This window comes from Notolepis coatsorum (assembly GCF_963971535.1).
Source record: "Notolepis coatsorum genome assembly, chromosome: 4".
NCBI lineage: Eukaryota > Metazoa > Chordata > Actinopteri > Aulopiformes > Paralepididae > Notolepis > Notolepis coatsorum.
The window spans coordinates 16,048,835-16,075,728 of NC_140168.1; the positions used below are offsets into that span (position 1 = coordinate 16,048,835).

The 26,894-nt window shown below is 40.9% G+C and overlaps 1 protein-coding gene across 2 annotated transcripts; it reads left to right on the forward strand.

The window, feature by feature from the left end:
• Positions 1–48: 48 nt before the first annotated feature.
• On the forward strand, positions 49–26,894 carry LOC311226861 (guanylate-binding protein 3-like). Of its 2 annotated transcripts, none has more exons than XM_084312283.1 (11): positions 49–156; positions 3,049–3,252; positions 8,870–8,997; positions 14,424–14,533; positions 15,696–15,883; positions 15,996–16,238; positions 18,651–18,931; positions 21,229–21,441; positions 21,609–21,711; positions 25,175–25,368; positions 25,492–26,894. In XM_084312283.1, the coding sequence occupies exons 2-11, from the start codon at positions 3,057–3,059 to the stop codon at positions 25,708–25,710; spliced, it is 1,875 nt and encodes a 624-aa protein (XP_084168409.1). In that variant the 5' UTR covers positions 49–156; positions 3,049–3,056; the 3' UTR covers positions 25,711–26,894. The 2 variants fall into 2 exon arrangements, with proteins under 2 accessions (XP_084168409.1, XP_084168410.1); XM_084312284.1 differs by lacking the exon at positions 49–156 and adding an exon at positions 1,837–1,922.

Here is a 26,894-nt window from a genome sequence, read left to right on the forward strand (position 1 = left end):
AGATTCATAACTGCACGCGTATCAAGATTGAAAGTGAAAGTAAATGTGAAACACACGGTGTTTATAAAAAGCGGTAGCCATTTCACAGAAAAGAGCGTTCACGGCGGATCCTCCGACTGTAACTACCCGTCTACTCTACAACATCAGCGTAGTGTGGTAAGTTTTCTCATTAAATTTGAAATCAACCTACCGGTATATGATTATAGACTATGGAGCAAATTTATGCATATTCGCACGCTGCACATTGCAGCAATGCCAGAGAAATTGAAGGGCATGGTTCAGTTTTTGACACGGACGTGAGATAGGTTGAGAACCACTGAGCTAGCTAGACATTACTAGTCTAGTTGCCGTAGTCATAAATGTATAGATGTAGCAGTACTGTCTATCGGTATGTCATAAATGTATCGATGTAGCAGTACTGTCTATCGGTATGTCATGTTTGATTGATTGAATTGATTGAAAACTTTATTAACAGATTGCAGAATGGGTACAATACAGTACAGCTCAATACACACAATTGTTAAGGGGATGCAGACCAGAGAAAGACTTTCGTCTTGTTTCCACCAGGGTCCCCCATTTTCAATTCATCAGGAGTATGTCACATATGTTACGATGAATTGAAAATGGGGGACCCTGATGTAAACAAGACGAAAGTCTTTCTCTGGTCTGCATCCCCTTAACAATTGTATGTATTGAGCTGTACTGTACTGTACCCATTCTGCAATCTGTTAATAAAGTTTTCAATCAATCAATCAATCAATCAGTCTAGATGTGTGCACCCAAGTTTCAAGTTTTGTTTTATTTGTCACGTAAAGTGTATACATTACAGTGAGATGCTTGGTTCTGTATGTGCCCCCTCAGATTGTGCTTCATACAGTAAACAAGTTTAAAGAATAAAGTCCAAACGCTATACAAAATATACAATAAACTAAAATACAACCTAATATTAGGTTGCAATTAACTGTCTAACTGTACTCAACTGCTTCCACTGACTGTATGTATATCTGTGTCCACTGGAGGGCGCTATAGGCGGAGCCATTCATGATGCCACCAGGTGGCGAGTAAAAAAAGAGTTGTCTCCTTATATGGTCTCCTCCTCCTCTACTTCTTCTCACATCTGCCTCTCACGGAGAGGAGATCTCAATGTGCTGCTGTGCTATGAATCATTGTACATAATAAACCACGCTGAGCTGGGCTAAAGGTAGAAACCATGCCTCATGTCTATATTATTGTCGCCCCATAGCCAATTCTGTCAACACCTAAATTTTCAAGTTTCTTTATTAGTTGTCAATAGTAAAATACAGAATACTTTTCCATGAAATGCTTTTTTCTGTATGAGCTCCTGGGAGTGTGCTAGATAAAAATAGATAAAAAGTATAAAATAAAAAAAGTCAAAAGTACGTAAACAAAAAGTGTTCAGTCAATATACATACAATATACAATACAGAGTAAAAAAGAGTAATGTTCAGTGAGGTACAATGCAGAATGGGATGAGGTACAATTTAGGGTAAGGTGCAATGAGGTATGACTTGAATTGTAGTGCAAATCTCTACCAATATTATTTAATCGTTATTTTTTTTATTATCGATTTCCATAAATTTTTCATCAATCTAGCCTCACGTTACCAGTGGGGATCTGTCTGAGCTCGAACAGGGGAAATACCGCCCCCTATCGTCTCTCCGGATGGTATTGCACCCATTGGATTGGACTGAATGAAATGGATGGGAAAAAAAGAGTCCGGAATCCACATTTTACTTGTCAGGCATGTAACAGGAGACGATCCCATTCATTGCCGACCCTCACAACAGCGTGGAATACGTGTTTCCAGTACCCAGCGTTGGATCAATAAACACGATCGATATTTGGAATGGCGATCAGGAATTGGAATTATCTTTATGGAGAACATGAACATCTGATCTGAGGTAAGGAATCTATTTTACCAGTCTTGGGATAATCAGAGCTGTTTTCACCTATATCTCAGCGTGTCCCATATGTGTGTGTGTGGCTGTGTGTGTGCTGATCAGGAAATAAGATAATCGATTTTTCAGCCCGCTTCTCTAGCGTGCATAAGTACACATATACTATCGATAATATTTGAATATTTGAAAACCATTCATAAATAGGCCGAAAAATGACAACGTGTTTTGTGTATTCCAGTAAAGCGCGATTCCTGCAGAATCTTTTTTTTTCTGGAAGTTTAAAAAAACGAGCGTTTTTCAAAATGGTATAAAACGGAAATGAACTGATTAAAAAAAACAATCTGTTTCGACAATGTTGACTGCATACAAGTCATTGATAAGCGACGGGCGTATTAGACACATAGCCATAATTTAAGATTTTATTTTCTGCTTTTCTTTATTTAACCTTTATTTATCCAGGCAAGCAATTAAGAACAAATTCTTATATACAAAAGCAGCCTGTCCAAAAAGCAAAGGCCTTTTGTGGGAAGGGGGGGGGGTGGGAGGCTGTAACAAAAACAAGGTTATGTACATGCATATAAGTAAATAAAATACAAAATGACAGTAGCAATAGTATACAAGGACAAGATATAATTTATGCGTTCGCAAATGTGATCGCCCTCCCATTGACTACAGCGCTGGCACTCAAGCGCTATTTCTGGCGCCCCCTGCTGGCACTCAAAGTGTTCACATCGTGACAATCTTTTAATATAAAACAAATAAATAAATGTGTATACGTTTTATACAACTATGAAACTTTTGTAACCTTTTGTTTTTGCAAAATTATGTACTGAATTATGTTTTTTTGTAAATAATGTAATGTAAAAAGGGTAGGCAATTATAAGCCTCGGCTTCAGCCTACACCTTTTTGGTCATTTTCTTTCTTTTATAAATGGTCTACTACTGTACATTGCTTTGTAAAAGAAGGCCGATTTTTTTTTGCTAGTACGGTCGTGAAATTGGTATTCAATTTAGGTCTAAGTGGTATTAAAAAGTCTTAGATTTAAACTTGCAGATACCCCAGATAACTTAAGCATTTAGGTAGCAGTGTATTATCCTGATGTCTCTGCATTTCCTTGTGGTTTTACAGTGACCATCATGGCTGCCGGCAGAGTGTCAATGAAGGAGCCAGTGTGTCTGTTAGAGACCGACGGCGATGGGAAACTGTCTGTGGTCCGCAGTTCCCAGGAGATTTTAGACCAGATTGAACAACACGTGGTCGTGGTGGCAGTAGTGGGCCTGTACCGCACCGGGAAGTCTTACCTCATGAACAAGCTGGCTGGGTCACGCAAAGGTGAGCATAATCACTAGGGGTGGGAATCACCAGTTTCATCATGATACGATACGATATCGATTCTTTGGACAACGATACGATATTTGCCGATATCACAAAGTCTCTCACGATACAATACGATACGATTAGATTCAGGTGCCTGCGATCGATATGAGATGATATCATATGCCCATTTAACACAATCAGTAACATTTAGATCAACAAAAAAAAGGTAATGAAAATATCATTTGACATTTGTATTTTTGAGCTCTTCCAGACATTTAAAGGAAAATCAATCTATTGTTTTTAATACAAATAGACCTCCTGTTCACTGTAAAGTGCCACGTTTTTATATATTGAGCTTTAAACTTTAAGCTACATTTTTTGGAACTCAAAACTCACACCCTCCCTCTCCCAAACAGTTCCTACAACAATTTGTTGATGTTGCATGATCATGTATAGGCCTACATTTATTATGTATTATATTGTTTATGTTTAAATAACATTTAAACATCAAACTCCTCTGACCTCATCTGGTCTTTCCAAAGACGCGCGCACACACACACACACAGAAAGGGAGAATGCTATGCTGTAACATCTACACACACGGAGCTACTGCTGTTGTTCTTGGGCGGATATGAGACTCGCCACAGGATTTTCAAAATAAGAGTATCGATATGAATCGATCTTATTACATCGCATCGATCCGATTCGATTGTTGATAATTACATCGATGTATCGATCTGGATCGATGTATCGTCCCACCCCTAATAATCACTACTGTTACGGTCACTTCCTGTTCTAGTCACATTGATCGGTACATGGTTGGCTGTCAGTCTGGGTAAGGCGGGATTTTGGTGAGGGCAGGGTTGGAAAAGAGACTCACAGGTGAGCAAGGGGAGCTCACGTGGCTCTCGACAGGGATTGATATATCAGCCAATTCAGGGAGAGGGGGGTGATTAGGCCAATTCAAGGGGGAGGGATGATTAGGCCAATCAATCAGCTGTCAATCACTGGCCTCTGTGGTTAATTGCCTCATGGTAGGGCAGGTGTGTGGGCTTGATTGCACCTTATTCAGTGCAGCTGTGCCTATGGTAGCTGAGTATTTAAGGCCATGTCCACACGTATCTGGATATTTTGCAAAACAGATATTTTCAGGCTCTGTTTAAAAGAAAGTCCTCGTCCACACGACAGTGTTAAAAAAAAAACTTGACCCAGACACAAACACAAACGCATATAAATTGCTCCAACAAGCAATACGCGATACGCGATATCTCAAATACCATAGCGGTACCGAGCGGACAGGACGATTGACAGATACAATGTCAATGTTGAGATCACAATCTCCCGATTCTGAAACAAAATATGGCGAGTCCATATCACAAACTGTTCCAAAGATATTTAATGTTTTGCTAAACATGTCTAGTGTTGCGCCCGGCTTTAGACCAAATAGCAAATTCTAAATTGTGTTAATAGACGCCAGACAAAAGAGCATCTGCACCTGATGCGCTGTGATGTTGTGGATAATTGAGGATGTTGGCATTACGCGTGAGTGGTCCCAGGATGACCTAATAACATTATTAGTTGAATGGTTACTGTACAGGAATTACAGGAATAATTTGAATATATGCGAGTTACGTGAATATAGCTTGCCCGTGGACACAAACCTTCATACGCATTAACAGCTCCGTCTTTTAATACACACTTATATCATACAGTAACGTCAAATAAGATATTGAAAGATAAAGGATGAAGTTACAAAGGGAAAAGGGCAAACGCAATTACTATTTGACAATGCTACAGTGCACAATAAAAAGAAAAGATCCAGGCGGAATTAAATATGCCTAGGAGTATAAAGGGTTTTAAACTGACGTCAAATCGGAGCAAAACAAGCTGAATCCGCTTCAAGAAGACGCATGACATTGGGTACAGTACAGTATATACTAATTACAACATATACTAATTACAACAAGACATTCATTAATTGCATTGTTACTGTTCACATGTGTGGTGCCGTCTTCGCCCATCACAGTCATAAGTATTTTCAGCACCAAGGCGCTGTCCACCGAAGTTATTATACCTAATGTAGTGAGTCTTCTTGAAGTGGATTCAGCTTTTTTTGCTCTGATTTGACATCAGTTTAAAATCCATTGTGTGCTGTAGAATTGTCAAAGAGTAAGTGCTTTTGCCCCTTTTCATTTGTAACTTCATCCTTCATCTTTCAATATCTTATTTGACGTTACTGTGTAATATAAGTGTATTAACAGGAGCTGTTAATGCGTATGAATGTCTGTGTCCACGGGGCAAGCTATATTCACGTAACTCACATATTCAAATGATTCCTGTAATTCCTGTACAGTAACTATTCAACTAATAATGTTAAGTTATTAGGTCATCCTGGGAAGCGTAATGCCAACATCCTCAACTATCCGCAACATCAGCGCGCATCAGGTGCAGACGCTCTTCTGTCTGGCGTCTATTAACAAAATTTAGAATGCAATTTGGCTTTTAACTGAAGCCGGGCGCAATACTAGACATGTTTAGCAAAACATTAAATATCTTTGGAACAGTTTGTGATAAGGACTCGCCTTATTTTGTTCGGGATATTGTGATCTCAACATTGCATTGTATCTCTCCGGCGAGAAATAAGCGGACAACGAATAAAACGTCACTCACCACTTAAATAAATCAAAAGCGTGTATTTAACAACCTCAAAAACGTTCGGTTTATATTAACTTAATAAATAAACAAAAACTAAAAGTCTACTTATGTCAACGAAAATGTCCAGTAGGCCTAACTAAATAACAGATACATCTCCGTTACACGCAAGCAACGTCTGATGGCCGAATCTGTCAGACGGCACTGGAATAGATATATACAGTACTGTTACATCCAGACATTTATGATACAAGATATACAAATATACAGTACTGCTTAAGAGGCAGAGATCAATAAAAGAAAATATACATTCGAGGGGGAAGAAACTGTAATACTTCTGTCTGCCATTTCAGCACCAGGCGCTGTCCATTGTTATTACCTTCATGCGCTTCAAGGCTACGGGCGCCTATTGCCATAGAACAACAGTCTGAGCATGCGTAGTGAGCTGTAGGGCTGACCTTCTATTTTTTTTTTGGAATTCGAAGCTTCGGGCCGAGATTCGATTTTAATTTGAAGCTTCGAGAAAAAAAAAATATATATATATATATAACAATTACATATTTTTATTTTTTTATGTTGTGGGACTTGTACAGCACTTTGTTCAACTTTGTCAGTGCTGTAAAGTTTAAACCTTTTTAAATCTTAGACTAGACAAACGAAACACTTTGCTTTCATGAAATATTGTAAGCCGTCATTTGAGGCTTTATAAAAGCAGCACAATGAACACATCTGTCAGTGCCGAGTCCGACCTCATCTTAAATAACAAACAGCATTGCTTGTTGTAGTTAACAAAGAGAGGCAGAGTTGATTTTGCACACAAAAAATAAATAAAACAATAATTTTTTTTAATTTAATTTTTTTTATAATAATCAAATTTTATTTTCATATTTGAATCCCATGCCCATCGAACGAAGCTTCGAAGCTTGAAAGTATTTAAGACAGCCCTAGTGAGCTGTGACGTCATCGTTTATCTAGACTCTGCGTTTACAGTGGCTACACGGATCCACTGAACCGATATTTTGGAAAATCTTCACTTTAAAAATGCGTTTTCGAAAATCTCCGTTTATGTTTCTGAAAACACCGTTTACGTGTGGATGAAAGGCCCAAATGTGGAAGAAAATGTCGGTTTTGCAAAATATCTGGCTTCGTGTGGACATGGCCTAAGTTTCAGTCTCGCAGGCTCTCATTTCCTTTCGTGTTGGCTACCCTTCCGGCCAGGCTTTTCTATATTAAAGTGTATTGCTGATCTCTGCCCTATTCAGCATTTAGCCTTTTTCTGTAGCCATTCTGGTTTTAGGCTACTGGCTTATTTTAACACTTTATTTTCTAGTAGCTGAGCCTTTTATTGTAGTGTGTTTCTTTTCTTTCTTTTTGTTTCCTTTTGAACTGGCATTAGTCCACTACCACATATAAACTTCCTTAGTGGAGGTTTATTGTTATTTAGGTTATTTGTATGAACTCCATTAAAGGTAGTTTTTTGTTGTTTATTTTTCCCCTTCTCCTTAACTCAATGGATGCCAGGCCCGAGATAAGAAGAATTACCCTAGACTGCTCTAAAATGATACTTATATTCACCATGGTATTAACCAGGAATGTATGGATGAAAAAAAAAATCTTTTTCACATATTGAACGATAGATACTCGATCAAATGTGTTTGTTTTATGTTAGGACTACGGGTGGAAATTAGCCCTGTGCTATTCCCGGCATATTTACGTCCTTATCATGCTGTGATGTTATGCATACACTCATGTAAATGATGTTCATTAATTTGCATTGTCCTTAATAAACAAATCTATAGTTTTAGCCCTGCAAACACCGCCACGTATTCCTATACTTTAGAACGCTGGCCTTTTAACCAACACAGTACACAGCGCCCTCTGGCGCTGATTGAGTTAATGTCTGCGTAGCAGTTTAGTGGTTATTTGTTACACGAATAACTTAAAGAATCCCTATTATCTGCTCGTGATCCAAACACCTGCAGCCTTCACAGAACGTCGGGGAACCCCCTACTCTTTGCGATAGGTGCCCTGGGTACTTTAACGACTGAATTCAGTCAGGACCAGGCCTGTTTTTTGCCATATGCGGACTATGCGGTTGCATAGGGCCCCCGAAGCCACCCCCCTAAAATGCAAAAAATAAAATAAAAATGTATTCACTAAATACACCGTATACTGTATATATATCCTGTAGGGATGTAACAAATCAGCTTAAACATTTTTACCGATAGGCTACTGCTTATGACCGCAAGTGGGCATTTCTTTATAATAAATAAAATACATGTCATCTGTTCTCTAGTAGTCTTCAGTCTCGGCTTCATGTGAAGTTAAATCCTCTCTAGGAGTGAAACTGAAACTTAGCAAGCCTATACGTTGTTAAAGGGGCACTAGGCAATTAATTTACTCTGGATGCCTGAACACAGAATGACACCAGTATCACTGACTACCACGGCAAGCCTATAGAAAATTATTTTATTTCATTTTAATAATAATAATAATAATAATAATAATAATAATAATAATATATAAATAAAAAAAATATTATAATTTATTTTTATATTAATAATAATAATTATAAATAATTTTTTTCCTGTTGTACAGAACTCGTACTGAACCGTGACCCCAATACCGAGGTACGTACCGAACCGTGGCTTCTGTGTACCGTTACACCCCTAATATATATGTTTTTTCTTTTTCTTTTTCTCCTGGGCCCTGGTGGGATCAAGATAATCTAGTTTTGTCGGTTTGAACTACCCGTTTTGAATATTTGATCCAGTTTAAAGCTTGGATTTGATTTTCTGATTTGATCGGATATCAAAGTGACAAATATGGACATATATGTGGTAAATATAGCCGGTTTTGCAGCTGCCGGCTAAAGCGACCTCTCCCAATGCTGGATTTTTTTCCTTTTTCTTTTTTTTTTACATATTTACAAGTCGAGTAACGAATCTGGTTTGCTACTCTTCCATGTTCCGACCTCAAGGATTCGCCCTGGGAGCCACCGTCCAGTCCAAGACCAAGGGCATCTGGATGTGGTGTGTTCCTCACCCCAGAAAGGCTGACCACACTCTGGTGCTGCTGGACACAGAGGGACTGGGAGACGTGGAGAAGGTGAGACGTCATTTGTGACGCGGCACGGTCTAGGTCGGGTTGTTAACACTTTGATTGCCCAACCCGAGTTTTCTCGTTTTGAAAAAAGCGCCCCCTATCGTCTCCCAGATGGTAATTCACCCTTTTGGATTGAACTCAATGAAAATGAATGAAAAAGAAATCCGGGACTCCACATTTTACTTCTCACTCACGCAGCCGGGGTCGATCAGCTCCACTAGTGAGCCTCAGAGCAGCGGGATTATGTGTTTTTACAGTATACACGGTGGATCAATAAAATGATCTATTTTTTCGAATGGCGATCAGGAATTGGAATAATCCATTTGGATACCATCTGATCTCAGGTAAGGAATCTATGTTACCAGTCTTAGGATAATCAGACTCGTTTTCACGGAGATATAAGCTTTTATGTGATTATGTGATATGGCTGATTGACTGTGCGAGCGGTCAGGAAATGGGAGAATCGATTTTCAGCTCACGGCCAGAGCGTGCATGCGTACACATATACTATCGATAATCTAGCGTTTATTTGAAAACGATTCATAAATAGGCAGAAAAATGACAACGTTCTAGAATATTCCAGTAAAGGACGATTATCATGGAAAACTAGTGAAAACTAGTGCTTTTCAAAATGCTAGAAAACGGAAATGAAGCGATAAAAAAACAATCTGCTACGACAATGTTGACTGGAAAATGAGTCTTTGATAAGCGACGGGTAGATTAGACACATAGCCATAATTTAAAACATAGATTAGGCGATATTAACGTTAACATTGAAGTGGTGCTGGGCATTCAAGGAGGTAAAAAGGAATTAAGCTTGGGCTATGAAAGTGTTAAAGAGCTCACGATTCTTCAGAAAATCCCCGAATGTTGAGCAATTCATAAATAGGTCGAAATGGAGATATTGGCAATTTTGAGTGCTTTGAAATGTTCTCTATCTGTCTCCTTATTTGCTAAACGTAATGTAACTTGTAAATATGTTAATTATTATTGCTAGTTTCTTCATTTTACATTTTTCATTTTTTATTATTTATTTTTTGTAAGTGCTGTCTGTCTAAATAACTGTTAATAAAAAATTTAAGTTTAAAAAAAATATATATATATATATGTTAATTATTGTTACATAGTCCGAAAGCATTATTTCCGAATTCCGACGCAGTATAAAGAACTACAGTTGTGTCGGAGGGGAGTAGTTAAGTCAGGGTCCCTGCGGATCCTTAAAAAGTCTTAAATTTGTTTATCAACTATTAAGGCCTTAATTTGTCTTAAAAAATTTTAAATCCATCTTTCAGAGGTCTTAAAAAATGCCATAGACAGGAAAGATAAAATGCCATGTCATCTTATGTTTCATTATGAAATCTGGGGGAAAACGATTAACGGGAGATAAAGTCGGACTTTTTATTTACGCAGACCGGAATGGGGCAGAACCAACAGAGGTATGTTTGTCGGGAACTATTTCAGCAACCGAGTCTATAGCTAACGTTAGCAAGCACTAACGTTGCGTTTAGTTATGGGAAAGTGCAAATTTTACGAGAACTGGCTTGACAACCCAGTGTTTGCATCATGGAACTATTTCAGCAACGGAGTCTATAGCTAACGTAGCCCCTTTCGTGACTGTGATGCACGCCAATATGCTTTGGCGTGCATCACAGTCACGAAAGGGGCTATAGCTAACGTAACGTTAGCAGCGAAGCCTGCTGCAAACGCCGCAAAACAAGATTTTAAACTGGGGATGGTGGGAGTGAAAGCAGTCGAGTCGCACATGCTGAGCTCTAAGCATACCTCTATTAACAAAACCCGCCTGCAAACTAGTATTTCGCATTTCTTTTCGGCCCCTGCAGCCTCCACCTCAGCTGTGCCATCTCAGGTAGGACTACTGGCAACCTGTCATGTATGTTGTGTATGTCATAAATGTCACTATGAATTGAAAATGGGGGACCCTGATGTAAACGAGACAAACGTCTTTCTCTGGTCTGCATCCCCTGAACAATTGTGTGTATTGAGCCGTACTGTATTGTACCCATTCTGCAATCTGTTAAATAAAGTTCTCATTCATTCATTCATTCATTCATTCATTCATTCAACCTATTAATACTATATCTATATCTGTACATATATCTTACTTACTCTTAGTTACGCTGCTGGCTAGTACGACTTGAATGAATGAAAACTTTATTAACAGATTGCAGAATGGGTACAATACAGTACGGTTCAATACACAATTGTTAAGGGGATGCAGACCAGAGAAAGACGTTTGTCTTGTTTACATCAGGGTCCCCCATTTTCAATTCATAGTGACATTTATGACATACACAACTGAACATACTGTACGTGACATCATGACATTTATGACATAGGGACATACATGACATACAGGTATATATAGTACTGTTACGTTGTGTGATTTTTGCCATTTTGTTATTGTGAAATTGGTATTCAATTTCATTCTGAGTGGCATTAAAAAGTATTAAATCTGACTGGGCTAAACCTGCAGATACCCTGTAAGTACTTAAGGTCTCAAGTGTCAAAGACAGAGACACGCAGAAATGACAGCTGGCACCAAAATCCATTCCGAAACAAGGGACCCAGTACAGTACTTTTACTTTTGTGGCGGTGTGAAAATATGCAGAGAAGCGTTAATATCTTTGGAACCGTTTGTGTTCAATTGTATCTGAATCAGGAGATTATCTTCTCTCCGTCAAAATTGAAAGTGTATCTCTCCGTCGCATAAAGGCTGGCTGGCAGTGCGCATAGAATAAGGCAGAACACTATACAAAACACTATACAAAATACAGACTAAAGTACAAAATGCAAACAAATGAGGTAGAAAATGCAAAGGTTTTTCAATGCAAAATGCTAAAATTAGGTATGGATGTAGTGCAAATCTTTTTGTAATAAATGGTCCATATGAAGGCAACATCAAAATGTATTTATTCTCTCTCCCCTCTAATGTGTGCCAGTAATGATTGTGAACTCTATAGCACACCGTTACACTAGGCCATATTAATTTGCACATGAATTAATTCACATTAAGCATATTAAGCTAAACAAGTAGTCTGCATGCATAGTTAACAGAAACGGCTCCAGTTTTTCTTAGGCCTGTATACCCTACATTCTACATTTATTAGGCTCCCGGGTCACTTAGGCTGTGTTCACACTGCAAGCCTTAGGCTACGTTTAGACGAGCGTTTTGGGATGGAAGTCTGAACAGAAACCGCAAAAGTCGTCTTGCGGTTTCACTTTTAATTTTGCGTTTAGACGAGCGTTTTGGGGTGGAATTCTCCGTGCAGACGAGGCTGTAACAACTCGAGACAACGGAGCCCTGCTGTCACACGATTGGCGCATATGTCACATGACGTGCTGTGAAGACCCGCCCTACTCTGCCTCTGATTCGCAGAGTGTGGGTGGGGAATGTGATTGGACCAAAGCAGAGTCACTCACAGACAGTGGGTCCAGTCATAATAGTTGTGATAGCCGTGGGACAGATTCTTGTGTATTTAAAAGTACTGCCAATGTAGCCTTCAGGTGATCGCCATGGATAGAATCAGACATGCTTTGTTTACGCTTCTAGGCTACTGGCGCATGCCTGTGATGTAAGCAGTAGGCGCGACGAGAGCCTTGACGACCCTTTCGTCATCGTTTTATGCGGTTTGACAGTTTAGACGAGAGCGCAAAGGTTTACCGTTTCTAGGAATTCCACCCTGGAAGGTGGTCTCACTTTTTTACGGTTTCACCCCGTAAAAACGCCGTTTCCGTATAAACGAAAGGCACATCTGAAAAAAATATTTTTGCGGATTCACCTGCTAGCGTTTCCGTCTAAACGGGGCCTTAGTGCTCAATTCAGATGTATTTCTCAGATCAGATTTAGTTTTTGTTTGGCTGTTCACGTTACTTTTCTTTATTTTTAAATGTGGCCAATATCGGATTTGTGTGTGAACCGGTCACACTCCTGAACTGACCCACATGCGCAAATGAACAATAAAGAAGATGGACGTACATAATTTTTTTGACAAATGTCAACCTAGAGTAATATAAAAGTCACATGAAAGTCGCATGACTGGGGGAGCTCCAGTAGCTCACCACGTACCGCGAGTGCTATTTCAGCGCCGTGGACAACCGCGCTCGCGCGGATCTGGGGCTGAGCGCGTTCGAATCCCGGACGGCAGCCGTGCCTTTCCCAGAGTGTCTTTCCCCCCCATCTGAACCCTTTCAGCCTGCTTCTGTCGGTCGAACTTGACCAAGTATGAGTGCGATGAAAAAGCGATAAACGCTAAAAAGAACCAGCTGACTGGTCAAAGTTTAAAAAAAAGAAAGTCGCATGACTGAAAATCTGAGCAATATGCCAGGTCGAGGACCTTGAAGCGGATTCGTGCGGCGATGGGGAGTCAGGTCCCTAAGAAGTGGGGTAACATGCGCTGACTTTAGTAGGTTGGATCACACGGCCGGCTGCGTTCTGAATGAGTTGAAGAGGCTTGGTGGCGGTGGTCGGTAGACCAGTGAGCAGTGCATTACAGTAGTCGAGGCGAGACATGACTGTTGATTGGACAAGGAGTTGAGTGGCTTTTGTCAGGAAGGGGTGGATCCTTCTGACCAGGCATGCGTTCTTCATGGGACGGGGTTGCACTCCGTGCCACCCCATGATAAGTACTCGCTATTTGCATATCAATAGCGCCGGTCGTCAGGTGTGTTAAATACGCTCTCAGATACATTCACACCCAACCTGTTGTGAAGACATGTGTTACATTCCATTCGTAGAGGCAATCAGGCACTGTCTCCAGTCTGCGCTCAAGCGAGGGGACATTAAATGCGCATTCGCGGGAGCGCGCGCACGCGCCGAGAGCGCGCGTGCACGTGGTGCGTGCAACCCCCGATGATTTTAATAACGCACCACTGCTTCTGACGTTGCTCAGGAGGAATCTGCAGGTTCTGGTTGTTGCAGCGATGTCAGCAGAGAAGTTCAGCCGGTCGTCAATGACTACACCAAGGTTTTGGCAGTCGGGGACGAGGCCACAGCTACATTTTCCACTGTGATGGAAAGGTCGGTCAGCGGGGAGGATTTGGCTGGCAGGTGAAGCAATTCTGTTTTGCTTAGGTTCAGTTTGAGGTGGTTGGTCGTCATCCAGGCGGAGATGTCGGACATACAGGCCGAAATCCACTCAGAGACATGGATATATGAGGGAGTAAAGGAGAGGAAGCCTATGGATTCATTACGCCCAACTGTTTCTATGTACGTCATAGACGGAAGCAATGTTTCATCAGATTGCAATGGTTTTATTGTACCATGAACACCTGTTGACTTTCAAAACCATTTATTTTGGCTTTTAAACACATCTAAACGTAACCAGTGACAGGTAAAAGGGTGGTGAACTATGAATTATGTGATCACAGTAACCTAACTAACACATCAAAACATTTCCTTCTGGTTTCAGGGCGATCAAACGAATGACAACTGGATCTTTGCCATGGCAGTTCTGCTCAGTAGCACCCTGGTCTACAACAGCATGGGGACCATCGACAACAATGCCCTGGAGAAACTGCAGTATCCTTAAAGTTATTCCCTCATTATTCCCTCTTTTACTCAAATTATATCTGTGGTTATAGGGAGGTGTAGTGGTTACGTCATTGCTGTTTCCGGCCGGTCCACCTCGCAAAATTGCAACGTATTTCGCCATTGCCCATTTCTTGTTTGGGGGAATTTGTTGCAAAGGCTTAAAAAAACTTGTTTCCAATTTCCACAAAAAACATAAAAAAAACATTTTGAAACCAAATTAAATTGAATATATTGTTGCGAGTAGGGCTTGGAAGAAGATGAGGCAGAGATATTTGACTCACAAATTCCAACTTAAATTTAAAAGAAAGGGGGGGGGGGTCATTGGCCACACAACAATTTAATGAATAGAAGGAATTACATTACTCGACCAATACAATTAAAACCAAAACACTCATTACAAATACAAAACGACAACAGAGCAACAACAAAAAGGCACAACCAGTCACTGAGCAAAACACACAAAGGCTCATGGGATACGAGGGTAGGAGACGCCTTCTAGCTTCAAACAATGTTTTCCTCTTTTCTTCATTTTCTTCTCAGGACACATTGATTCAGTATTAAAGATACAATGTATCTTATGTACACAACTGACCCATCTTAAGCTCTGCTGAGGGAAGCAATAGTTGTGATTGGAGGATGGAGAAAAGAGGGTGGGGTTTGAGATCAGTCAATTCTGTCTCTTCAGAGCTTCAACTCTGATCCCCAAACTACATATGATACGATGAGATATTCCTTTATTGATCCCCTTGGGGAAATTCAGGTATCATAGCAGTGTGGGGGAGGTGGGAGGGGATGTACAGGTATGGGCAGGGAAATCGTAGAAAAACTATTTGATAAGAATATAAAAATATGAGAAGAAATAAGCAGTGTAAACAATATAATTAACTCTGAATATAAAAATATGAGAACAATAAACAGTGTAAACAAACGTGCAGATGAGGGTCTGTATATGTTACAATAAATATAGGCAAGTATTTGAATCTGAATATATACTATGAGTAAAACGTAAACGGTATACACAAGGGGTACCCTAACTGGCATGATCCATTTACCAGCTTCTAAGTATATCCCTGCTCAGGCAGGGAACCCAGTCTGAAACCCAGTGTTTGGTGTGAGGTTCTGTTGTCATCCTCAACACCACCCCTCCCAGCTTTGTATCAGAACTGACAGAGCGCATCAAAATCAAGTCCAATGGGGATGAAGACGATGATCTGGAGTATGTGCGTTACTTTCCCTCCTTTGTGTGGACTGTGCGAGATTTCACCCTTGAACTCGAGATTGACAGGAAACCCATAACAGCAAATGAGTACCTGGACAACGCTCTCAGGCTGAAAACAGGTTTCATGAATTACTGACAAATTGTTTGAATATAGTTCAATCATTTCAATGAGCCAATAGTGCTCATGCACATTTACACTAAAGGGTATTCTGTTATGTGTGTGTTTCAAAGGTAGCAGTAGAAAGGTTCAGCAATTCAACGCTCCCCGTAGTTGCCTTCGTAACTACTTCTCGCCTCGCTGGTGCTTCGTGTTCGAGAGGCCGGCCAGCGGTCAGCTAATGAAGAAAATGGATGACCTGACTGACGCTGACCTGGAACCAGCCTTTGTCCAACAGGCTAAAGAGTTTGCTGAACATATCTACACTGAGGCAGAGACCAAGACTCTCAAAGGCGGCATAAAGGTCACTGGCAGATGTAAGTGCGATTTATTTTTTAAATAAACAAAAAAGAAAAGAAAATAAATAATAATTAAACAATTTTTTTTATAATAATACATTTTTTAAAAGAAGGAGAAAAAAGGGTACACTGCAGCCACTGGGTGTCTGGCATTTCTGTCTGCCGACAGCATTTGGGTGATTTTGCACTTGGAAATCAGTGAATGCCACCTCTTCTCACTTTCACTTTCGACTTCCCACTAACGAAGGCAAGTGTTCAGTGTGAAGAAGCTAGGGCGATATGGTCAGAATATGATATGGTCATAATTATCTCCACCAGGGGGAACACCTGGGAAGATTATGCGATTGGTTGCGTCTGTGAATGAGTGTGTCGGTGTCCGGTGGCATGTCTAGCCAACTAAAGAGGCAGAGGTGGATGAAACGTTGCAGTAGGCCAGGGACCTGAATTCTGGAATATTTTGTAAATCGGTCAACATACAAGTTAATTGAATTAATTTCCATCATTGTCCATTGACATACAGTGGATTCAGTATGACGTTGCACCTTTCGCAAACAAGGGGGTGATACTACACAGGTTCGCTGCTCAGTGTCAGAGAATGAGCTTTCTGGCCCCTGTTTACAACATGGAAATGCCATAGTGAACCTATTGTCATTGCTATACCTATGAATTAACCTCTTAAACCCTAGCCATATTTTCAGAAAATTCTACTAAAAGTACATACCCAAGTAAATGGAAGATTGCTCCACTTCTACAAGGTCCAGTTGCATGTTCTTGGTATCTAGGGACATCTATGGACCTCAGGGAATGTATTCCAAGTGTCAGAGATATTGTGTCTGTTACTATGCTTGAGTAAATTGTAGGGGTGGAACGGTACGCATTAGAACCGTACACCGTTCGGTACGACCTCCACGGTTCGGGGCATGTGTGTATTGTTCGGTTATTGGGATGCGCAAAAAAATACGCACATACCCAGAGAGGCAGTAACTAAGTTAGCCACAAGCTAAGCTACCTAGCGTTAGCCGCGAGCTAACCGTGGAAACGCTCACAGCTAATAGCCCCTATGGTAGGGTGACCAAACGTCCTCTTTTGCCCGGACATGTCCTATTTTCACGCCCTGTCCGGGCCGTCCGGGGGGGGGGGGTTTATAAATCCATGAAAATGTCCGGCTTTCACGGACCGTTTGTATATACCGGTATGCCATCCAGACACAATTTTAAATATGAATATAGAATATCAGGCCTATAAATTACTGCCAAATCTCCTCTTTCCAATGGCAGAGGTAAATCTGGATTTAGTATCACCAGGCGCCTGTTACAGGGCAGCAAAGACTGTGAATGAAATCTACTGTAAGTACAGATACTTTTTTATAATGTCCATAGCTCCGCCATTTTTCATCAGATTTTTGGCAATAACGTTCAGGTTTGTTCGACCCGTGAGATATAATCACGAAAAACTGAATTTCTTCGCAAAGAACAGTTTTGACAGAGGCTGGTGTGAGCTGGCTAGTGTAGTTTTATGAAATTTTGATGTCCATCGAAAGCCCTGGGTCTCCTCTCTTAGGACTACTTGACACGTTATTTCCTCGCATGCAATTCCTCCGGTTTCCGCCGGGATGCACAGAGATATTTATAAACTCATATTTCACTTATAATACTTAAAATCTGTCGACTAAAGACACATCAATATCTGAAATGAAATAAAAAATAAAAAAGAACCTTACTGTCATTCACTTGTCCTAATATACTAACATACCCTGTAGCACTCAACACATTGTTACTCAGCTGATAGAGTTGTACCCTTCCTGCTGACTTGTCGTACAAAACTTGTAAGTTGCTTTGGAAATAAAGCGTCAGCTAAATGACAATGTAAATGTAAAATCATTGGTAGACAAACGTAGTGATGAAAATATACACTGACTGCTGTTTTGATAGGGTTAGGGTCTTTACTCTTGGCTACATTTGAAAAAGAAACACAACATTAATTAATACAGACTGTATTGAACTATTTATGATGTGATATTAATTTTGTCTGGCTTAAAGGGGTTAAAAACATTTATGCATGAATTAATTTGAAATACGCCCCTTGTGTTTCTGTTTTTATGATTGTTGAACGTGTTTCTATGCCCTTCCTATCCTATGCTTCCTATTACCCTTCCTAAGCTTTCTACCATCCTTCCTATACTTTCTATCACCCTTCATGTGCTACCTTAACATCCTTCCTAACATCCTTCCTCTGCTTTATAATATACTTCCTATCCCCCGTCCTATGCTTCCTAACAGCCGCTGCAGTCAACTCTGAGCTGTCCGACTTGGGTCAAGCGTCAAATGTCTTTTCGTTGTACTGTACTTCTGCTGTATAATGACAATAAATTCAATATGAATCTAATCTAATCTAATTGACACACTTGCTGAATGGATCTTCCTTCCACAGTGCTCGGTAACCTGGCGGAGACCTACGTGGAGGCCATCCGTAGCGGACAGATTCCCTGTCTGGACAACGCCGTATTGGCGCTGTCGGAGATCGAGAACTCCAAAGCTGTGGAGCGAGCCCAGGCCCAGTACGTGGGGAACATGGAGATGTGGGTCCCCTACCCCACCGAGAGCCAGGAGGAGCTCTCCGGAATCCACGCCACCTGCGAGAGCGAGGCTCTGGCCCTCTTCCTGAAACACGCGTTCAAAGACGACAAGCAGAAACACCAGAAGAAGCTCGTGGTACGTGTCGGAACTCATCCGGTGATTCCATCACCTTACGCCAATCACTTTTTAAGGGAACACGCTAACATTATGGGAGATGCACTTACCGTCTTCTCCGGAGTCAGACAAGATGATAGATATCAATTTCCTCCCTGTGCGTTCAGTAGAAAGCTATTCGGCTGCAAGCTAGCCTAGCTGAGCGGCAAATTAATGGAAGCAGATATGTGTTACGACTCAGGTAGGTGTGTTGAACCCAAATGCAGTACAGAAGAAAGGTGCGGAGACGGTAATTGCTCTTCTCACCAAAAACAGTGTTTCCTTTTATTTTTGAAACATCAAGAGTGATACTGGTATTATAAAAAAGAAAAACAAACTAAATAATAATTAAACAATAATCAAAAACACGGCAGCTGCATCCTCCAGGCCTGGAGCGACGCGACTCTCCGTAGACAGCTACTCACGGTAACGTTAGATGAAGAACTGACAAATGAGAGAATAAACACAAGGCCATTATAAAGAGAGTCAAACACACAGCAGGTGTCAATCAGCAATCAGGACAACCTGGAAGAATAGAGAGGGTGAAATACTCCACGGTGGCGCTAGGAGCTTTTACTCCTAGGAGAGAGTAAAGACCCAAACGTTACAATATGGAGTGGCGCAAAAACTCCTCTCCCAAAGTTTTAAGCTACACTAGCTGAGCCATGTCTGCTTCCATTCATTAGTGCTAAGCTAGGCTAGCTTGCAGCCAGATAGCTTTCTACTGAACACACATGGAGGAAATTGGTATCTATCTTATTGTCGGACTCTGGAGAAGACGTAAAGCACATTTCCCATACTATTGGCGTGTTCCTTTAAAACCTGTCTTTCCCTATTTTTATTTTGATGTGCATCAGAATCAGTCAGTTGTCTTTATCACTGTGGGAACCCCTCCTACATGTATTTGTTACTTGTGCCATGTATGGGCTCAACTGAATTAAAGGTAGAATCTGTAATTGCTGTCAAATAGTGACCACTAGGCAAAAGAGCCACGCTTGGTATTGCACATTGTTTACATTTCTGTGTGGGTTGTAGTAACTTATTATACTGTGAATTTCTCCAGACCTCTGTGGATAGCAGAAGAAACCCCCACTCAACTCCAACTCTCACTCAGACCAAAACAAAACGATTTAAACAAAGTGCAATACCAAGCGGGGCTCTTTTGCCTAAACTAAACAAAGACTTTGGCATTCACACCATTTGTGATATACATGTTTGTATATTTTTCAATAAAAGTATATTCAGGGTAAACTATTCAGTCATGCCCCTTTTACAAAAATCATCTACTAGACCAGCAAAGGCACAGATAGACTGAGCAATAATCTTTGGAACACACTACAGATTAACCCAAGGCGTTCCTAGTTTAGATGCCGCCCTGGGCGAACCCCCCTTACCACCCCCCTCTTTTGTTTTCATCCACCAACAAGTTTCACCCTTACACTATCAAATTAACGCTACATTGGACAAATCCTGTATCAAACAAATACTTTTATTAAACAATTTAATTTCAAACAACAGACTGTATCTATATCTTCATCTTACTGTATCTAGAATAGATTCCGGAATCCCCTGCCCCCTCCCCATGTGGTACTGAGTGAGTGGGACCTTCCCAGGCAGTTGCCTGCCTAGCTCACAGTCACAAACAGGACCTTCCCAGCCAATCACCTGCCTAGCTCACAGTCACAAACAGGACCTTCCCAGGCAGTTGCCTGTCTAGCTCACAGTCACAAACAGGACCTTCCCAGGCAGTTGCCTGTCTAGCTCACAGTCACAAACAGGACCTTCCCAGGCAGTTGCCTCCTAGCTCACAGTCACAAACAGGACCTTCCCAGGCAGTTGCCTCCTAACTCACAGTCACAAACAGGACCTTCACAGTCACAAACAGGACCTTCCCAGACAGTTGCCTGCCTAGCTCACAGTCACAAACAGGACCTTCCCAGGCAGTTGCCTGTCTAGCTCACAGTCACAAACAGGACCTTCCCAGGCCATTGCCTGCATAGCTCACAGTCACAAACAGGACCTTCCCAGGCAGTCACCTGTCTAGCTCACAGTCACAAACAGGGCGCCCAATCCGACAAGGTTAATTGACCTGACCGGACGTGTAATGAGCGATAGAAAACCGTTGTGCAAATGTCACCATTCAGAAAGAAAAAAAATAGAGAGATTTCGCCTCCTCATGCCACCCTCAACAAGATGCTGCCCTGGGCGGTTGTCTGTGTTGCCCATGCCTAAGTCCGCCACTGGATATACCTTTGAATTTATTAACACTATGTTTCTAGGAAGTACTTGATGGAGAATACAAACAGATCTGTGAGAAAAACTGCCAGGAGTCCAAGAAGGCATGTGAACGCATCATCAAATGCATCTTTCAACCTCTGGAGAACAAACTGAGCACTGCTTCCTACACAACTCCTGGAGGATACAGGAAGTTCTGCGAAGACCTCCAAGCGATGACCGATGGATACAGGCGTGCAGGAGGCAGAGGAGTGAAGGTAAGTTCCAGAGATGGATCCCTGCCAACGTCAGATGGCTACTTAGTTCTTCAGCGGTCTTGCGTCTTGTGTGTGAGATGCAAGCAGAATACAATTTAACCATCGGTATTGGTGAGGGGGCAACAGGTTTCCATCTAGGCGTATATGTTTTGTTTGTGTGGTACCAGGCTGAGGAGATGTTGAAGGCATACCTGGATGAGAAGGCGACACTCGGCCGGACCCTACTAGCAGCAGATGAAAGTCTCACCGAGGCAGAGCGGCGAGCAGAAGGTAACATGTAGTAGAATGTCAGTCGGTCCATCAATAAAGCTTAATTTCTTTATAACATTTCATACACAATTGTTTATAGGTGGTCGGCTCCCACGTGAGAGAGTGTAATGTTTGCAGTATGTTAGCTGAAAGTAACTTGTTATCACCCCATCTGTGTTTACATGAATCCCATCCCACTTAAACTGTGTTTGTCTGTCCATAAAAGTTATCAGTGAAGGGAATGTCCTGATATATACAATAACCTTTTAGCCTTTTAGCAGAGACGGCCCTTGTGTTTTCAAAATGCATTTGAAAAGGGCAGTGGTCCTAAGATAACAAAGGGTATGAAGGAGTATCAAGTCCCTCTTAAGCCCGGAGCCCTATCTTCTGAAACCTCACTGGACCTCAGTGAATGTATTCCCAGTGTCAGAAATATTGTGTCTATTACTAGTCTTGCTTAAATTGTGATGAAACAAAGGAGAATACGAATTATGATTTTTCTTTGCATCTTTGACAGTGAATAACACCATGCTAAAAATTACCAGACATAGGAAACTGCCACTGAGCTCGTTCAGTACCTTCTTGAGATCACGTGTACGAAAAATCTAAGGAGATGATTAAAGGGAAGATGATATATCCATTATATATCCATTATAAACAGAGCCCACTTGGCACCTCCACTAGCAATCTATACAAAATATACACATTGACTGCTCCATTCGACAGGTTTTAACTGGTTAATTATTTTATTCAGCAACATTGCGTGTTTACACAACCGTTTTACCGCTTTCTTCTGATGACATTAACACTTTAATCGCCGGGAACGCCTTAACTCGTCTTTCCTCACCATGCTCATTCTGCCGAAGACGCCGTAACACGCCTTTGATATCAATATTTAAAAAATCTGTGATCGAAATCATATTTCTCCGCCGGGGACCTGAGATATACTGCTGAGCTTCACTCAACTCTCTAACGGTTCAAGATCGCCATCTGGTGGCCGATTGGCAGATCGGCCAACAGGAAGTGACGCGCCAAACAGGAAGTGCTCACCCATATTTCGTCCGGGCACTCGCGATCGTTAGCAGGACTCCATCTTGACACAGTGAACACCGATCGGTGCAAATAACTCGATAAACGACATGATTTGGACGTATATACTATTATACAACCTGGAAATGGATCGGATATTTCGACATCCCATAATAGAAAAAATTCTGCTCCACGCTCATCGTCCAACGGCGAGAGGAAGGTACGGTGAGTTTCAGCGTTATTTTCTAATGTCTTCTATACTAACTGCTCTGATGATCATATGACCCACACTAGATGAATGATATAACGTTGCCCACGGAATTATAAACAACCCCCCGCCCATCCGGTCAACATCAGATCATACGTAGTAACTTCTAGAAGTACCTCCAGTTGAAATTTTTTATCTGGCACTGATCGCTATCAAACTGTATTTGATCATCAATATAATGCATTTGGGGCTATAAATCAAGTTCTGGAGAAAGCTGCAGAAAACAATAAAAACATACTTATACTTTAGACCGTATTTTAGTATGAATATGTGAATGAAAAAGTATAACGTTGCTACACCCTGAACAATATATATATAGGACATTGAATGGGCCATAATAATGTCAATTTAGCAATACAATTAAAAAAGTTATAGCCCTGCAAAGAAGGGGAACTTCTCCATAGACAAATAGAGATGGCGAGGAATGGTAAATTATGAATTTAACCATGGCGATCAAAGTGTTAATGGACGTACGTCGGCTTGTTGTTTTGTTCCAGGTAACCATAGTTAAATTCCATTCCTGCATAAACGCGGATCAACAAAACAACAAAACATATACAGATCGTTACATACAGTACAGTACTCTAGGACGTTGTAGCGTCCGTCTAATGACTTTGCGCCTCCTGGCGGCATAAAACAGAACAGCAGCCTGGGTTCCTAATTAATTCCAACAACGTGATATCACCGTGCGAGCGTCGCAGCAAAGCGTCCATGAAAACTAAAGGCTTCATCTGTAGCCTGTACCAAGTCTTCGGGACCGAAAGAAAGTATCGAATCAGTAAGTACATACAGTACGTCGTAATTAGTTAATTGGCAGTAGGACCTCGTTCATTCATCTGTTTGTGTCAATAGTGTATTAACGTTAGCGCTTACGGTACTCCTCCTCCGTGTGTGTGTGTGTGTGTGTGTGTGTGTGTGTGCATTTCATATGGGAGTTGAAGCTGAGCCATTGACCATTGATTCACCGTTGGGGTTATATTTATTATGGACAGAAGTTGTCAAATCATTACTCAGCAACTGTCAACTGTCTGCACATGTGTCAATAGTGTATTAATGTTACTATTTTACTGTAGCGTTTCTGCGTTTTGCGATTTTCCTCTGTGCTAGCGTATCAACTATCTCTTAGGTAGGCTATAGTGCAGGTGGGTGACTGTCACTCAAAGCACATTGCGAGTATGGGCGGAGCCCAGCCAAAAACAGCTTGGACTTTGCAAGGGGAGAAAGTGGTCCACCAAAGTACTTGAATAAAAATACAAAACAATGAATTTTATTGAAAAAAAACTTACAGATATGTTCCATAGACTCACAGGAATTGTGTAAAATTGCCCAAATAGAGAAAAAAATTGCAAAATAGTTCCCCTTTAACACAATATATATATATATATATATATATCGAAGCCCTATTTGTTGCCCGTCGATTGCCGTTTCAGGCGACAAAATCCGTTCTCAAAAGTGGTTCTCGAGTTACATGCGAAGATTATTGGACAGGGTTGTAACCAATGAGTGTGGCTTTCCAATGCTACCCCACGTCAGGATGAGCGAATCAAGGATCTAGGTGAAAAGTCACAAGCGAAAACAGGAAGAGAAATCTTCGCCGAATGCATTGAAGTCAATCAGGAAATGGTTTACTGCAGAGCTTTTTTATTTTTTATACCAAAATTGCTCCTAATCACTCATTTCTGAACGGATTTTTATGAAATCTGGACATGTACTACACAAGACTTTAGGCTATGGGCCGAGGGTATTTTTTCAGCCATATCAGTTTTTTTGGAAATATACTTTTGGATATTGCAACTACTACAGAAAAACACGAGTACAGAAGTTCAAGTTCAACTCAAGTTCAGACCTATGTTACTATATTTCATTAGCACTAAAAGTGAATTCTCTATTCTCAGAAACTTCAGAATGTTATCTTTCAAAAGAGACCAGTATTTTGGTTTGCAAAAAAAGTATGCAGTCCTCAAGTTCAAGTTTAAAAATGGCCACTTTTGGGGGCACCAGTTAAGAAGTTAAAGGTTACCTTCACTATTTTGGTCTACCGTGTACCTGACACATAGAGACCATGGTTTCACTGATCGGTCCAGTATTGAGCTACAATTTTCCCACAGACTCTCATTGGGCTACAATAGCAGACAATAGGCAAACCTTTGTCCTTTCAATGGTTCTCTTCTTCTGGTTTCCCTACAGAGGGGAAGGCGAAGAGGAAGGAGTCCGAGAGAGAGAGCCAGGTTCTGGCCGAGCGGCTCCAAGCCCAGGAGAGGCTGGCGGCCGACCAGCGGAGAACCAACGAGCAGAACGTGAATCAGCTCATGGAGAAGATGGAGAGACACAGGAGCGACACCAAAGCAGACCACGAACGTCTGATGAAGGATAAAGATCAGGTAGGATTTCAAGAATTGCTCTTTCAAGAATCGTTATGTTGATCTTTGGCATTACATGGTGTCTGTGACGGCCGTGTGTCTCTGCTGTTTTACAATGTGTGTCTTGATGATAATCAATTTCAGGAGCTTCAGAACCTGCACCACAAACGCCTCGAGGAGGAGGCTGAGCGTCTGCAAGAACAGATGAATGCTCTGAAGAATGTGAGACATGTAGAGGAAGAGCAGGAGCAGTCCATCTTTGGAAAGATCTGCGATACAGTGGGAACTGGACTGATGTTTTTCCCGCACCCATATGCCATGATGGGTGGGATGGCATTGAAAGGTGCTTCAAATATATTTTAGGTGGGTTCTAGATCATTCATTAGTTTGGGAAATAGATCAAATCCTTTTTTACTTCATACAACACTGTATGAGGTATTTTAAAGGGGTATTTAACCCAAAATATAATATATATATATATACAGTAGGGCTGTCTTAAATACTTCGAAGCTTTGTTCGATGGGCATGGGATTCGAATGGGAAAATAAAATTCGAATATATTAAAAATCTTTTTTTCTTTTTTTTACCTGCAAAATCAACTCTGCCTCTCTTTGTTAACTACAACAAGCAATGCCGTTTGTTATTTAAGATGAGGTCGGACTCGGCACCGACAGATTTGTGTTCATTGTGCTGCCTTTATAAAGCCTCAAATGACGGCTTACAATATTTCATAAAAGCAAAGTGTTTTGTTTGTCTAAGATTTTAAAAGGTTTAAACTTTACAGCACTGACAATTCTCTATAGTATTTTTTATAGTGTCCCGACCCATATAAAAACATGTCTTAATAAAAAATTAAGTCGAATTCTGCCTTTGTCTCTATTAACTACATATAAATATTTATATAATTGTTTGCTTTATAGACGAAGGTTGCAACATAATTATGTACTGTAATGTTGTTGGCTGTGTAACGGAGAGCAGCCGCCCAGGCAGCGCAGCTCCCGACTCATTATTAATTTAATTAATTAATCCAATCCACTTTAGAGCACATTTAAAAACAACAAAGTTGAACAAAGTGCTGTTCAAGTCCCACAACAAAACAAAAAAATAAATGTATAATTATTATTTCTTTAATCTCGAAGCTTCGAATTAAAATCGAATCTCGGCCCCGAAGCTTCGAATGCCAAAAGATTATTCGAAGGTCAGCCCTAATATACAGTATTTCCCCCTTACCCGGAGTGCTATTTATCCATCCAGATTGTTTCGGTGTGATTCGCACATTGAATTCTGTCCTACTTGCTCTGGAGACCCGACGGCACGAGCCATGGAACTCTCACAGAGGGGCTCTTGTCATTGTATTGCTATTGTTGCTGTAATGTCAAGGAGCCAAAATCCAATCATTTACTCTCTTATACTTTACTTTATACTCTCTTATACTTGTATAATTTACTCTCTTATACTTTACTTTATACTCTTATACTTGTATAATTTACTCTTATACTTGTATAATGTACTCTTATACTTGGATAATTTACTCTCTTGTACTTTAC

Coding starts and splice junctions, on each gene's coding strand:
- LOC311226861 (XM_084312283.1), top strand. CDS start 3,057: ATGGCTGCCGGCAGAGTGTCAATGAAGGAGCCAGTGTGTCTGTTAGAG. Junction 3,253..8,869: donor GCTGGCTGGGTCACGCAAAG/GTGAGCATAATC, acceptor TCCGACCTCAAG/GATTCGCCCTGGGAGCCACC. Junction 25,369..25,491: donor TGATGAAGGATAAAGATCAG/GTAGGATTTCAA, acceptor AATCAATTTCAG/GAGCTTCAGAACCTGCACCA.